The sequence below is a fragment of the Triturus cristatus genome, chromosome 9, assembly GCF_964204655.1.
Source record: "Triturus cristatus chromosome 9, aTriCri1.1, whole genome shotgun sequence".
Taxonomy (NCBI): domain Eukaryota; kingdom Metazoa; phylum Chordata; class Amphibia; order Caudata; family Salamandridae; genus Triturus; species Triturus cristatus.
This window is the reverse complement of record NC_140592.1, coordinates 1,009,513,966-1,009,528,139: the sequence shown is the minus strand read 5'-3', so window position 1 is coordinate 1,009,528,139 and position 14,174 is coordinate 1,009,513,966. Positions and strand designations below refer to the sequence as shown.

At 46.9% G+C, this 14,174-nt stretch overlaps 1 protein-coding gene across 2 annotated transcripts in view; it reads left to right on the top strand.

Moving 5' to 3' along the window:
• Nucleotides 1-14,174, top strand: part of AHSA1 (activator of HSP90 ATPase activity 1) — a 128,037-nt gene that overhangs the window by 99,812 nt on the left and 14,051 nt on the right. The window contains exon 7 of one of the 2 annotated variants that reach the window (XM_085626641.1): nt 168-269. The exons of the other annotated variant lie outside the window; for it this stretch is intronic. Coding sequence (XP_085482767.1) covers nt 168-269 — 102 coding nt within the window. The remainder of the gene's footprint in view (nt 1-167; nt 270-14,174) is intronic. 2 annotated transcript variants of the gene reach the window in all.

Here is a 14,174-nt window from a genome sequence, read left to right as displayed (position 1 = left end):
AGACAGAACCCTATTTCAGCTTTTAGAGTATTTTGATTTGATAATTTTTATGTAGGTTATTGAATTTGTACGTATGAACATGCTATTACGACTAAAGTGTAAAGGGTTCAGTAAAATATTAAAGTTACTTGTGGTTATTAATGGTAAACATTTTTGTTTCTCTGCAGTTGGTACAGGCATTTACCCATTCTGCAGCCGTTTTGGAGCCAGATAAAGGTGGGAAATTTCAGGTGCTCAATGGAAGTGTTACTGGAGAGTTTTTAGAATTGGTGAGTTCTGCATCTGAGCCTTTCATCTGCTTACCTGCCTCGTTTTCATGACTTCCAATTTCTGCTTAAAATATTAGATCTCCTGCACCGATCTCCATTATACATTGATGGGCAAGTAGTGTTGTCCAGCGTGTGGACACTGTATGTCGAACATTGTTTAAAAAAAATAATAATAATGTAACTGTTAGAGGCATATGAGCTGCAGATTACACACTATGCACAGATCGCCATCTGGTGTTGGGCCCAGATGTTTGCACTTGTTTTTGTCCTGGAAAGTCTTTGGAAGTCACAAGATGGGTGACTCCTACTTAAGATCATAGTGCGCATGGGCATCGGCTCCATCCTCAGATTGGTTTTTTTCCGTCATCGGGCTCAGAGGTGTTTCTCGCGCTCGTGTTCGGAACCGTTATCGATTCCTGTTTCGATGCGCAATCCTTCACCCTTTCGACGGTATTGTCTCGATTGCGAACCCTAATCGGCGCGCATCTCTACAAGTCTTCAATTCCGGTCGTCAACGAAGGCCTTCGGGCCGACTTGAGCCTTGGCACCTGGCTCATGGAAAGGACGCCTTTTCAAAAAGTGTCCTCAATGTGGGTTGACGTTTCCCCACACCGATCTGCATGAGGTGTGTAACCTCTGCCTGTCTTCGGAGCACGAGGCCAGAGACTGTCAAGCTTGTGCCTCTTTCCGCTCGAAGAAGACCATCTGGGATCGACGAGCTTGAAGGACCATGACTCACTCGTCGACTTCGATCCCCGACGACCTCTTCCAAGAGGGTGTTGATGTTCCAGAGGAGAGGGTCGAAGAAGGCCTAATCAGCGCCTCCGATTACTCCGACGTCGAAGAAGTAACTCTGGCACAACGGGTCGTAAGTAGAGACGTCGACCCCCGACTCACTCCCTACAACAAAAAAGGCTTCGGTCACACCTTCGAGCTCAGGTGCACACCAACACACTGCTTCCCATGCCCCGCCCTCTGGCCCGGCAAAGAAGCCTACCAAGCCTTCCGGCGACTCGGGCTAGAGTCTGCCAGCCACCGGCGCTGAAGCCCAATCATCGGCACCAAAAAAGAAGCGGCACCCATCCTCCGTGCCGAACGCTACTTCCACTCGGAAGCCCTCGGCACCGAAGACACCAACCAGTGACTCCCCGAAAAAACACTCGGAGCCGACGAAGAAGCCACTCCCCAAAAGTTCGGACTCTCACACTTCGAAGCCGAAAAAATCATCAACGCCGAAGAAGCACACAGAGACTAGTAAACCACATGGCTCCAAGCCCAAAACCGCTCCGGAGCCAGCGCCGATGAAGACCCCGATACCGATACAGTCGACACTGAACACCCAACCTTTTTCAGAAGAGCTTTTTCAACCAGACCCTCAACAAAAAACTCTAACTAAAGACCCTAAAACTGGTCAATTGACTGAGTTCCAGAAAAAACCCACTGGACATGCCTGCACCAGCTCCACCACCGAAAAAGAGGGACATAGCCACATCACCTCTTAGAGTCCCTTCTCCACCGCCACCTCTCCCACCACCTCGTTCTCCTACGCCATCCCCTACACTAGTAGACTAGGACGACACATATGATGACACAGGGGACGGTGCAGACTACCTGCCACTAGGGGACCCCAGTCCACCAACTTCCCCTGACCCCTGGGATGACTACAATACGCCTGATGTCCCGCAAGATGACATCTACCCCTCTAGGCCTTCCCCACCGCGAGACACCATGGGTTTTAATCAGCTGGTACACCGAGCTGCCCAGTACCACGGGGTCCACCTACATACAGAACCGGTCGAAGAGGATTTTTTTAATGGACACTTTTGACACCACCCAAAGGTCCACATCCACTTTACCCATGCTCAAGGGGTTATTGAACACGCTACAGAGGTATTTAAGGACCCTGTTAGGGCTAGAGTCATCAATTCTAGGGTTGAGAAAAATGCAAAGCTGCCCCTACAGACCCAGCTTACATTAAGGGCCCTGTTCCATTAGACTCCATGGTGGTCTCAAATGCTAGAAAAAGGGCTAACTCGCAAACATCGGGTGATGCAGCTCCGCTCGACAAAGAATCTAAACTCCTGGACGCCTCTGGCAAAAGAACAGTGTCACAGGCAGCTAACATTTGGCGCATCGCAAACACTCAGGCCCTGTTAGCCAGATACAATAGGGCTCACTATGTTGAGTTGGAGTCCCTACGACAACACCTCCCGGACAAATAAAAAAATAAGGCCTACTACCTCATACAGGAGGGTAAAATTATCACCAACACCTCCATCCGGTGCGCTCTCGATGTGGCAGATACAGCATCCAGAGCAGTAAACACAAGTGTCCTTCTCCGCAGGCACGCATGGCTACGCATTTCCGGTTTTAAACTTGAAGTGCAAAGCTCAATCCTCAACCAACCATTCGACCAGCAACTCCTTTTTGGCCCTAATGTTGATGCATCCCTTGAAAAGATGAAAAAGGACACAGCCAAATCGCAAGCTCCCATACGTTCTTTTCGTCGCTCATCCTACAAGGGCAACTCCAGGGGCTACACGTCTGATAATCAATCCACCTCTTACAAGGCTTCCACCCAATCCACCTTCACCAGAGGTTATCAGAGGAGGATACAGAGGCAATAATAACAAGGGCAGAGGCAAGACTAACAACACCCAATCTGCCTCCACCCCTGCCCAATGACTTCCCCCGGACCATACCACTCTGGTCGGGGGAAGACTACAACAGTTCCTTCCTGCCTGGACCAACATCACCACAGACAGGTGGGTGCGACAAATAGTGCATTCAGGTTACTGTCTCGAACGTACCTCTACCCCCCCCCCCCCCCTCCTCCCCTCCCCCAAACATGCCACCCAAACAGCGTCCAATGTCAACAGAACATTTGTCACTCCTGAAACAAGAGGTAATTTCCTTACTACAAAAAAGTGCAATAGAACTGGTTCCCCTGCTTCAACAAAACCTAGGAGTTTACTCCCTGTATTTTCTCATACCAAAGAAAGACGGCTCCCTGTGACCTATTCTAGACCTCAGGCCACTAAACCTATACATACAATCAGACCATTTCCACATGGCCACACTAAAAGCCAGCTCGTACAACCAGTGTGTTCATCACACTCACGCGACTATCCAATTACTCTACGACATGGGGTTCACAATAAACCACACCAAATCTCATCTGCAACCCTCACACGCAACAGTACCTCGGCGCCACAATAGACCTCTCAAAAGCGCTAGCCTATCCCAGTCTAGCCAGGATGGCAAGCATTCTGGCTCTCCTCACCAATTTTCAGCCACATCGCTCTCTTCCAGCTCGAGTGTTCATGCAGCTCATAGGGATGATGGCCTCTTGCATATTCATAGTGCCTCACGCAAGACTCCAGATGCGTCCCATACAAGAGTGCATAGCACGCCAATAGAACCAGGCTCAAGGTCAGCTAACAGATCTGGTGTTGGTAGACGGTCGCACTCATCGCTCTCTGCAGTGGTGGAACACCAAAAACCTTTTCAGAGGGCGACCGTTCCCAGAGCCAGTTCCTCAAATTGTCATGACAGTGGATGCATCACTCTCCGGCTGGGGAGCTCACCTATTACATCACACCATGCAGGGCAGGTGGACACCTCAACAAAAGTTATTCCACATCAATCACCTGAAATTACTGGCCATATTCCTAGCCTTAAAAGCATTCCAAAAACAAATATCAGGCAAGACTGTCCTAGTCCGCACGGACAACATGACAGCCATGTACTACATACAGAAACAAGGCGGGACCCACTCTCTGCAGCTCTCAGCTAGCACAGAACATATGGAGATGGGCTATACCCCAGAACATTTTTCTCCTAGCCCAACATGTCCCAGGAGTCAAACACCATAGCCGATCTGTTAAGTCGTCAAACGCAACAAATCCATGAGTTGGAACTTCACCCACGAAAACGCCAAATGCCCAAGCTTCGCCGCCAGATACCTACACCCATTGGCCAAAGGCAATGCTATTATGGATGAACTGGTCAAGCAGATTTGTGTACGCTTTTCCACCTCTCCCACTCATACCACTGGTGGTGCGCAAACTACGGCAACACTCACGGACTCTCATTCTAGTTGCTCCAACTTGGGCCAGACAACCATGGTACACCACATTACTGGAACGGTCTGTAGTTCCGCACCAAAGATTATACCTCTCACCACGCCTCTTAACCCAGAACCGTGGAGAGATCAGACACCCGGACCCAGCTCAGCTCAACCATACGATATGGCTCCTGAAATCTTAGAATTCGGTTACCTTAACCTTCCTCCTGACTGTATGAACGTCATTAAGGAAGCTAGACGCCCTACCACTAGAGCCTGCAAAGCAGCCAAGTGGAAACGATTTGTGATATATTGTCATAACAATAACATCAATCCCCTAGACGTGTCTATCCAACACATCATAGGCTACCTACTACACCTACAAAGGTGCAACTTAGCCTATACGTCTATTAGGCTACACCTTGCTGCCATAGCTGCATATCTACAAAATAGACATTTATCCCTATTCAGGGTACCTGCCATCAAAGCCTTTATGGAAGGACTCAAAAGGATAATTCCTCCCAGAGTTCCACCCTCACCTGTGTGGAATTTAAACCTCGTTCTCACAAGACTAATGGGACCTCCCTTTGAACTTCTACATAAATGTGAGCTACAATTCTTAACATGGAAGTTTGCTTTCCTTGTGGCCATTACTTCTCTAAGAAGAGTTGGTGAGCTACAGGCACTAACTATTTAGGAACCTTTCTTACAAATCCATCACAATAAGGTTGTTCTCCGAACTAATCCTAAAGTCATTTCTCCCTTCCACCTCAATCAATCTGTGGAGTTGCCCGTATTCTCGCAACCACACACAGTCGCAGAAAGAGTTCTACATACTTTAGATGTTAAAAGAGCATTGATTTATTACATTGAGAGAACACCGCCTTTTCGAAAGACTAAACAACTTTTTGTTTCTTTCTCACCACCACACAAAGGCAATCCCATATCAAAGTTAGGGATAGGCAGATGGATTGTTAAATGCATACAAATTTGCTACCACAAAGCAAAACTTACTTTAACTGTTCCTCCTAGAGCCCACTCTACAAGAAAAATAGGGGCTTCTATGGCATTTTTAGGGAACATTCCCTTAGATGACATCTGCAGAGCAGCTACATGGTCTACACCGCACACGTTCACAAAACACTATTGTGTAGATGTGCAATCAAACAACAAGCTAGTGTGGGCCAAGCTGTACTCAAAACACTATTTCAGACTACTGCAACAGATACTGGTGGGCGCCGCTAAGAAGGGGGACTGCTTTACAATCTATGCATAGTGTGTAATCTGCAGCTCATATGCCTCGAACGGGAAATGCTACTTACCAGTATGCATCTGCTCTTGGCATGTAGAGCTGCAGCCTCCCCGGCTTCCTTTATCTGTTACAGTATTATCTTATTTAGATGCACCATACAAGGGCATCTTCCTGTTTCTTACAAAGCTCCATCATTTCCCTGCTGGCGAAAAACAATCTGAGGATGGAGCCGATGCCCATGCGCACTATGATCCTAAGGAGGAGTCGCCTATCTCGTGACTTCCAAAGACTTGCCAGGACAAAAACAAGTGCAAACTTCAGGGCCCAACACCAGATGGCGATCTATGCATAGTGTTTAGATCTGCAGCTCTACATGCCAAGAACAGATGCATACTGGTAAGTAGCATTTCCCTTATTTGTATTCTTGCATAGTCAGTATATGTCGAACATTGTTGATGGGATTGAGTTTTAAAATTGATTTCACCAGTTGGTTATTCCCTTTTTTGAATTTTAGCACAAGTGGTGTTTTAAAACGACTGCAGAGAAATATTTTCTAACCCTCCTAGAGATGTCACGGAGGACAGCGCGGTCAAGGTGGCCTTTTCCAATTTCATCAATGCACAATTGGTGCCTGCTTCTAGGAATGCATCCCGTCACCGTACACGTTGAAAGCACAGCAAATGGATTTGTACATTATGCATAGCATTTAACAAAAAGTTATCAGTATTAGAATGCAATGTTAACCTGGATTAAAAAGTCAGCACTGCAGAAGTATTCTGCAACTTTAACATACTCTTTATGGCATTGGAAAATAGAAACTCTGTTGGGTATTCTTGCTGTGTTTTCATGTCCAGTTCTGTGGGGCTGCCAGACACTAAATTAACCAGTATTCTCATCACTTGGGAGTTTTTCTGGCTACTAAGAAACGCAATGAGTTGGCTACCATCCCAAGCCCGCAGCACTCAAAACCAGTTTTGCACAGCCCTTTTCCCGCAGACCTCACTAGCTGTGCCCTAGAATGTTGTGTATAAAGGTTTTTCTAATATAGACTAATAACCTCAGATTGCAAACCTTTTTAAATATTCCCAAGTCGTCAGACTGGATCCAGAAACATTTTGAGCAGTACTTCTGCTTGCCGATGGGTGGCGCTGTGCGGCTTCGCACTTATGCTGTTCTGGAAATTACTTGTGGAGCCTATATAAGCACCACTCCTGAAGGCTGATGTCAATTGATTTCTTTGTGCACCACCAGACGTGGATCTGTAGCTACCTCTGGTCTCTTAAGAGACAATTTCCCTACATTTTTTCAGTGTGCAATGGAAATGTCACCTCCTTAAATGACAGGCTTCAAACTCTTTGGACTGTCATAAACCAATGTCTGTGACAAATCCTCATCAGGTTTGCTTGTGATCCCCAGGGTCAGGCCACAACTTTAAGGCCTGGAGTGATTGTACGTTGATGAACCCGAAGGTCTTAGTTGAAGGGTTGGTCCTAATTCCCAGTACAGAATTCGCAAGAGCCGCACTCTAGGTTGGGCACTGTCTTGCTGAACGTCTTCTGGTAAGTCGAAGCTTTAAAAAAAAAAAAAAACCCAAGCGGGTCTCTGCTCCTTCTCACATACTCCTGAAGCAGTGTAATTGCGTACCATTCCTTTCACTCCTGAAGGCACACTGCATGTGCGTTTAAACCGAACGTTACATTGTTAGACAGTGACGTTTGCAAGAATATTCTGTAAGTGCAGTCAGGTTTTCGTTTTTTGAGAACAGCTTAACAAGACCCTGGTTTTGAAGAAATGCGGCGTTTTGAAATAATGCGGCAGTTGATTGCAGCTTGGGAAGTGCCTACTGCATTGATCAGTGGGTAACATGAAGGTCGCGGGTTCGAATCCTGTCAGTGCCCTTTCCATCGGGCTTAATGTTGAATTGAAGTGGGTGGTGCAATCAGAAGCCACGACTGTGTGTTACTAAGGTATACATTGAGCCACTCTCTTTTTCGAGTTTTTCTTTTTATGTAAGGGAGAATACAATATTCGAAAATTCAACTGTTTTACAGACCTACTGAAAAGATGTTGATAAAGATACAAAATGAGTTTAGCGTATAGCTCCTCCTTTCAGCGCCTACATAAATTCAAATTCCGTATATGTAAAGTGTGCTCTGAGAGGGCAGCTGGTGTTTGAATGTTGCTTTTGCTTATGCAATTACCAATTGACCGGTTGTATATGGTTCCTACTGGGTTCCTTTGCGGCATGTGGGATCTTGGATGTTTTATGTCCTGTACAAATAGATGGTCATGGAAATTCTTTATTTTCAAAGTAAGGTTTCAAAGACCTCTTGTCATGTGGATAAAGTAGGTTGTGTATTGTGTAACCATCGAAGTACTTGGTTGTGTGTGTGTCCATCATAAAAGGCACACCGTTGAGCAGCAGAAATGTAAACTGGAGGTTTTCTTCATGACCGAGGATGTGGTAAATAAATGAGGGACTGTGTATTACAAGAGGCTGATTCTTGATGCGTGCTCGATAATTAGGAAGTCATTTACCCAGGCCTTTAAGTGACAATGTATTTCTCCTCTTTAGTGTATTTTTGATAGGAATTATAAAAATATTTATAGAATGAAAGCATGTTACAGCATTTGATGATTTAAATGTTCATTAGTCATTCGCAGTAATGTTTTATGCATCCCAGTTATATTCTGTGCATTCAACCCACGTACAAAACTTTCTTTGCCCTTGAAGTATTCTGCAACCCTGTCGTATGCTATGCATTCAAGATACTTACAGCGCTTTGATTCTGCACCCCTGTCATAACATTTGTATCCAAGTCATTTACAGCGCTTTCTAGTAAAGTATTGTGCGTTTCTGTCATATGCGATGCATCCAAGTCATTTATACTCTGAAGCTACAGACCCTGCCACGCGTGATGCACCTCTGAGAAGCATACACACTGAGTGCCAGCACTGGGCCTAGCTTAAAAAACATAAAAATAGAAAAGTTTCTGACGCTAGGCCCTGCTGGTACACAGCATGTATATTGCTCAGAGGTGCGTGGCACTGGCAGGGTCTAGCTTCAGAAACATTTCTATCTACATGTTGTTATATGATGTCCCTTTATTAATGTAATAACTGCACTTTCACAATTGCTTTATTAACCTTCTTGCTTCTCAAATTTCCTTAAAAATGCACCATTTACCCACTCTTTTTTCAAAATGTTCCCGATCCCCCTTAAGATATTCAGGCTCGCTCGCTCCGCTCGCTCGCCATGATGCAATCTGACAAAGTTTACGCCTGCCCATTTTCAAAAGTCACCAGCCGCCACTGCCGTCCTGTTAGTGAATCTGCGCTACCTGGGGGTTGTGGTGGGAGTGGTACATTTTCAGTTTGCTGCGCTCCCCCCCTTTGTTCTTTCCAGCGCATCGCGGTGTTCACAAAAGATATGCTAGTGGCAGCAGCACACCTTCAGAAGTTGTGGGTCCCAGTCTTTCCGTACCTCGATGGCTGGCTGTTAACGGCGGGCTCACTCCAGGCAGTCCTCATGACTTCCAGATTATGTCGAGCCTCCTTTCATATTTGGGGTTTACCATCAGCGTACTAAAGTCACACCTGACTCGTTCTCAGACGCTCCACCACATCGGAGCCATTCTGGACCTGGTTTGGTTTCATACTTTTCTGCTGGAAAGGTTGACATTATGGCTATGATCCCGAACTTTCAGCCTATGTCCTTGATTTCATTGTGACCTCCTGCATCTTTCTGTTGGAGCAGGCAAAGTGGCATATGTGGGCTCTTCAGTGGAATCCTGCGTCTCAGTGGGGCCAGCATCAAGGGGATCTTTCCAACCACATCCAGATTTTGGCCACTCAATCAATCACTTATTTGTAGAGCACGCTTATCACCGTGAGGGTTATCCAGGCGCTAGCGTGTGGAGGTTCTATTCGAACAGCCAGGTCTTGAGGCCACTCCTGAACTTGGCGAGGGATGGTGATGTCCAGAGCTGGTTGGGGAGGTAGTTATAGGCTTTGGCTGCGAGTTGGTGGAAGGAGTGACCTCTACTTCGGGCGCGATGGATGCATGGGGCAAGGGCTAGGGTGGCAGTTATTCTGGACTGGTGTTGTGGAGGGCTCTGTAGGTGTGGCCTCTCTTCTTGGCGGGGAGCCAGTGCAAGCTACGGAGGTGGGGGTGATGTGGAGAAGACTGTGAAAGATTTGCAATTGTAATTATTGGACCTTGATTGGTTCAGCCACAAATTCCTACCCCATTGAGGGATGAGCGGAGTCGCTTGGGCCGGCCACCTGGCAGAGGTGGAAATCTGAGGTCTATGGTTTCCAGAGGAGGCTTACCTACACATCAGTCTGCTGGAGCTCCAAGCCATCTGCTTGTCGTTAAGCCATAGGTGTAAATGGCCCCAGAGATCATGTGACCTGACCAAAATTATTTATATAATTGCATGGCATATACTACAAAACACATATGTACAGAATTCTTTGTACACCAATAACAAGCTTTTGCTCTCCTTGTCTCTCCTGAACAGTTTCCACTAGAGGTATCTAAATAATGAGTTCATAGCAAAGTCCACCTCCGAGGTAGTTAAAAACTCCCTTAATATCTTTGAGCTGCACTGCACTGATGTATTGGGACGATAAGGAGCAATTTGTTTATTGGAGACTCCTCCGCAGGAAAAAGAGGACTCGTTTCGGTCTTGACAATTAATGGCCTCCTCAGGACAGAAGTGAAAGACCAGACATTTCTTATAGACTGACATATAAATAAATGTGTAGATTGTTAACTGGGGCATCTCTTGCCTTATAGTCGCTGTCAAAATTGTCTTTTGTAGAGCAACAATTCAAAGAGTGTGAAAAATGATTTATTGCATTAGTACATTTTTTTTATACTACTTGGCTCAAATGTTTATATATTATGATAGTCTTGTCAGTTATACTAGTATTATTTGTGAGTTGGCAGTGATATTCTTTTTGCATTTTTGTTCCCCTGGTTCTGCCGCTCTGCTATCCGTGTTCAGGTGCCCTCTTTTGTGTGCTAGAAGTAAAACTTCTTCCAGGGTTGGGAAAAAAGTAGTTGGAGGAAAAGTGAACTTGTAAACGCTCAACAGATTTTTGCATGAGCAAATCTACACCTGCATATTTGCTCGTGCTAAAAGGCAGTTCACAAATATTTTCTAGGAGTACGATTTCCAGGCCTACTTTTATAAATTCACAAAAGGCTTAAATCCTCACTAATGCAAGGACGTGTACCCTGGGTGCACATTTGTGACTTTCTTTAAGAATTGGGCCCCTAAGTAGGTCTGGAGTTATCCAAAACCTTTTTGTTTTTATTAAAATTATATCTAGCCATCCATCCATTCATTGTCTGGCTTTCGCTCTTTCACAAGGAGCATATTGGTACACAAAGTAGTTTTGTTCAGTGCTAGGGACTACTGTGGCAATGTGTGGGTTTTTTAGACGAAAATATTATTGCTTTTTGCCAATGTTTCTTATAATGATGAGGGCCAGGCAGCTCCTACAAATTGCATGCAAGACGTCTGTTTGAGGTTTTTTATGGCCCTCATTTTGGCACTGCAATGTGTATTTGTAGCAGAACGTTTACCAGTTTTAGATGCTGTATTTTGGGGGCGTGTGCTGGAAAATGAATTGCAATGTTCTCGTTAGATTGACTTTTGAGTGCCATTTGTAGTAAGCCAAAGGGTACACTGTATTGGATCTCAATCACTAAGAAGGGCCACTTGGGTGCCTTACTTGGTGAATGGTTACCTATGTGCTTTGCTTTGGTAACGATCTGTGATGTCCTAAGGATTTGAAGAGACTTTTTGAACCTTTTACAGATATTATTTGGAACCATTATTTTTAATTGTGAATGCGACTTGTGGGGAACTACATTCAAAACTTCAACCTTAGACCGAAGGACTTTTCTTTGCGTACAGCACATTTGGTGCATCCCGGATTATTGAGGGTGGCTCATGGTGGTATTTACAACTTGGGGGGGGGGGGGGGGGAGGTTTCATCCTCTCATTGTGTTGGAATTCGCCATGGTGGTACGGATTATGACAACGACAATAAGGCAGGAGTTGTCTGTTAACGACATACACATTTATTTGTATGTTCTGCCATAGGAAATGCCTTTTTGGTTTTCCCTCTTGTCCTTGTCTTCTGTCGAGAGGAGGGCATAAATTGTCAAGGCCGAAAAACGTTTTTTTTTCTCTCTCCCCCCCCCCCCCTCTGGAGTAGTTTCCAATAAATTGAGTTGCACTGGTTGTAGGAAAGTGCGCCTTTGTGACATTGATGACCCCGCTTTTTAGGTCTCGCCTGAGCCAGCGCGCATGCGCTGCCCTTTGAGAATTTTTGTAAGGGGGCTTCAAAATCTGACCACACGCTCGTGCGTGTGGTTTGTTTTTGGTCAGAGGCTATTGGCCTTTGCATGCGTCTTTCAAGAAAGACAGCATGCAATTGGGCCAACGCGGTGCATGTCCTGCCTTTGCTCCGCCCATGGCCTATTGTATCTTGCGGTTACCCGCAGAGGCACCATCTGTTTTGAATTATCGTGCACAGACGCGTGCGCGATAATTCAAAACTGATGTCTCGCTGTGACGCTCGCGCACCACTCGCATGCTTGTTTATAGTATAGTGAATACATGCCAGCGCCCTCCCCAGAGCGAACCGGACTCTGTTTGACTTTGAAGTCGCCCTTGGCTAATGAGTTTGGCCTCCTGCTCGTTCTGTCTCTTATTGCCTCCGCCCCCTTGTGTGATGTCTAATGGGTGCCTGCTTCGGTCTCACTTCACCGGCTTTGCCCCCAGCTGTCAGACCCCCCTTTAGGATTGACTTGACACGCATTCAGAGCGGGGCAGGAGGGCACGTGAAATGCATTGATAGATTATCGCACGTAATTGGTAGTGCTTGATCGAGCATGGACGCCCCTCTGCCCTGGCGAGTCCAGGCTCCAGGCCTAAACCGCACCCTAGTGCAGCGCCTCAGCAACATCGGAATCCAGGAGAAGGCACTGGATTGGATCATTTCCTTCCTCGACGGAAGAACGCAGAAAGTCCGCCTACCACCGTACAAGTCAGAGGCCACCGAAGTCATCTGCGGCGTCCCTCAAGGATCCTCGCTGAGCCCCACCCTCTTCAACGTCTACATGAGCCCCCTCGCGGCCATCGCACGCCATCACAACCTCAACATAATCTCCTACGCCGATGACACCCAGCTGATCCTCTCCCTGACCAACGACCCAGCCGCCGCCAGAGCCAACCTGCACGATGGGATGAAAGATGTAGCCGAGTGGATGACGACCAGCCACCTGAAACTGAACTCAGACAAGACGGAGGTCCTCATCCTGGGCCCCTTGCCCTCCGCCTGGGACGACTCCTGGTGGCCCCCTGCCCTGGGCACCGCACCCAAACCGACGGACCACGCACGCAACCTGGGCTTCATCCTGGACTCCTCCCTCTCCATGACCAGGCAAGTCAACGCCGTCTCCTCGACATGCTTCAACATCCTATGCATGCTACGGAAGATCTTCTGGTGGATCCCCACCGAGACCAGGAAGACCGTCACCCAGGCCCTCGTCACCAGCCGACTGGACTACGGCAACGCCCTCTACGCCGGTACCACCGCCAAGCTCCAGAAGAGACTCCAGCGGATCCAGAACGCCTCAGCCAGACTCATCCTCGACATCCCACGCAACTGCCACATCTCCGGACACCTGAGAGACCTGCATTGGCTCCCCGTCAACAAAAGAATCACCTTCCGTCTCCTCACCCACGCACACAAAGCCCTCCACGACCAAGGCCCGATCTACCTCAACAACCGAATCAACTTCTACGCTCCCAAACGCCACCTCCGATCAGCCAGCCACGCCCTCGCCTCCGAAGAGCGACAACAGGAGGGAGGTCCTTCTCCTACCTGGCCGCCAAGACCTGGAACTCCCTCCCGACCGACCTACGCCTGACCAAGGACCACCTCTCCTTCAGGAAGAAGCTGAAGACCTGGCTGTTCGAGCAGTAACGGCACCCCCCACCACCCCCCCCCCCCCCCCCCCCCCCCCGCGCCTTGGGACCCTACGGGTGAGTAGTGCGCTATACAAATGTATTGATTGATTGATTTGATTGATTTAAGATTTTATTTTTCTTCAGTCTGGTGAGACTGCTAAAGCGGTCTCTATCGACCTAACTAAAAAGTGTTGTCACATGTCCAACTCCATTTTAAGTTTGTAAACCAAACCTCCACTATATATTTTATTGCCAACACCTTGCAACACTTTGAAGCAAAACAGAAAAAAACTCAAAATTCCTCTGGACCATGTTAACTCATTTGTCACTGCTGCAGCAAGTGACTCAAAACCGGCCTTAATGCTTGGGTTGAAGTCTCTGGAAATTGACAAAATATGCCAACAATGTTCTCCAGTACTAGATACATAAGCTGTTGCAATAAACTAGAGATGGCCTTCACATTGGTAACCTGTCAATTATGGCTTTTAAAACAGTCACAGTGCTCCCTATGAAGCACAGTCAATATTCCAGATATGTTCTTTTGAACTCGACTGAACGCTCCAGGCAAGGACTTAACAATGATATCTAATCTA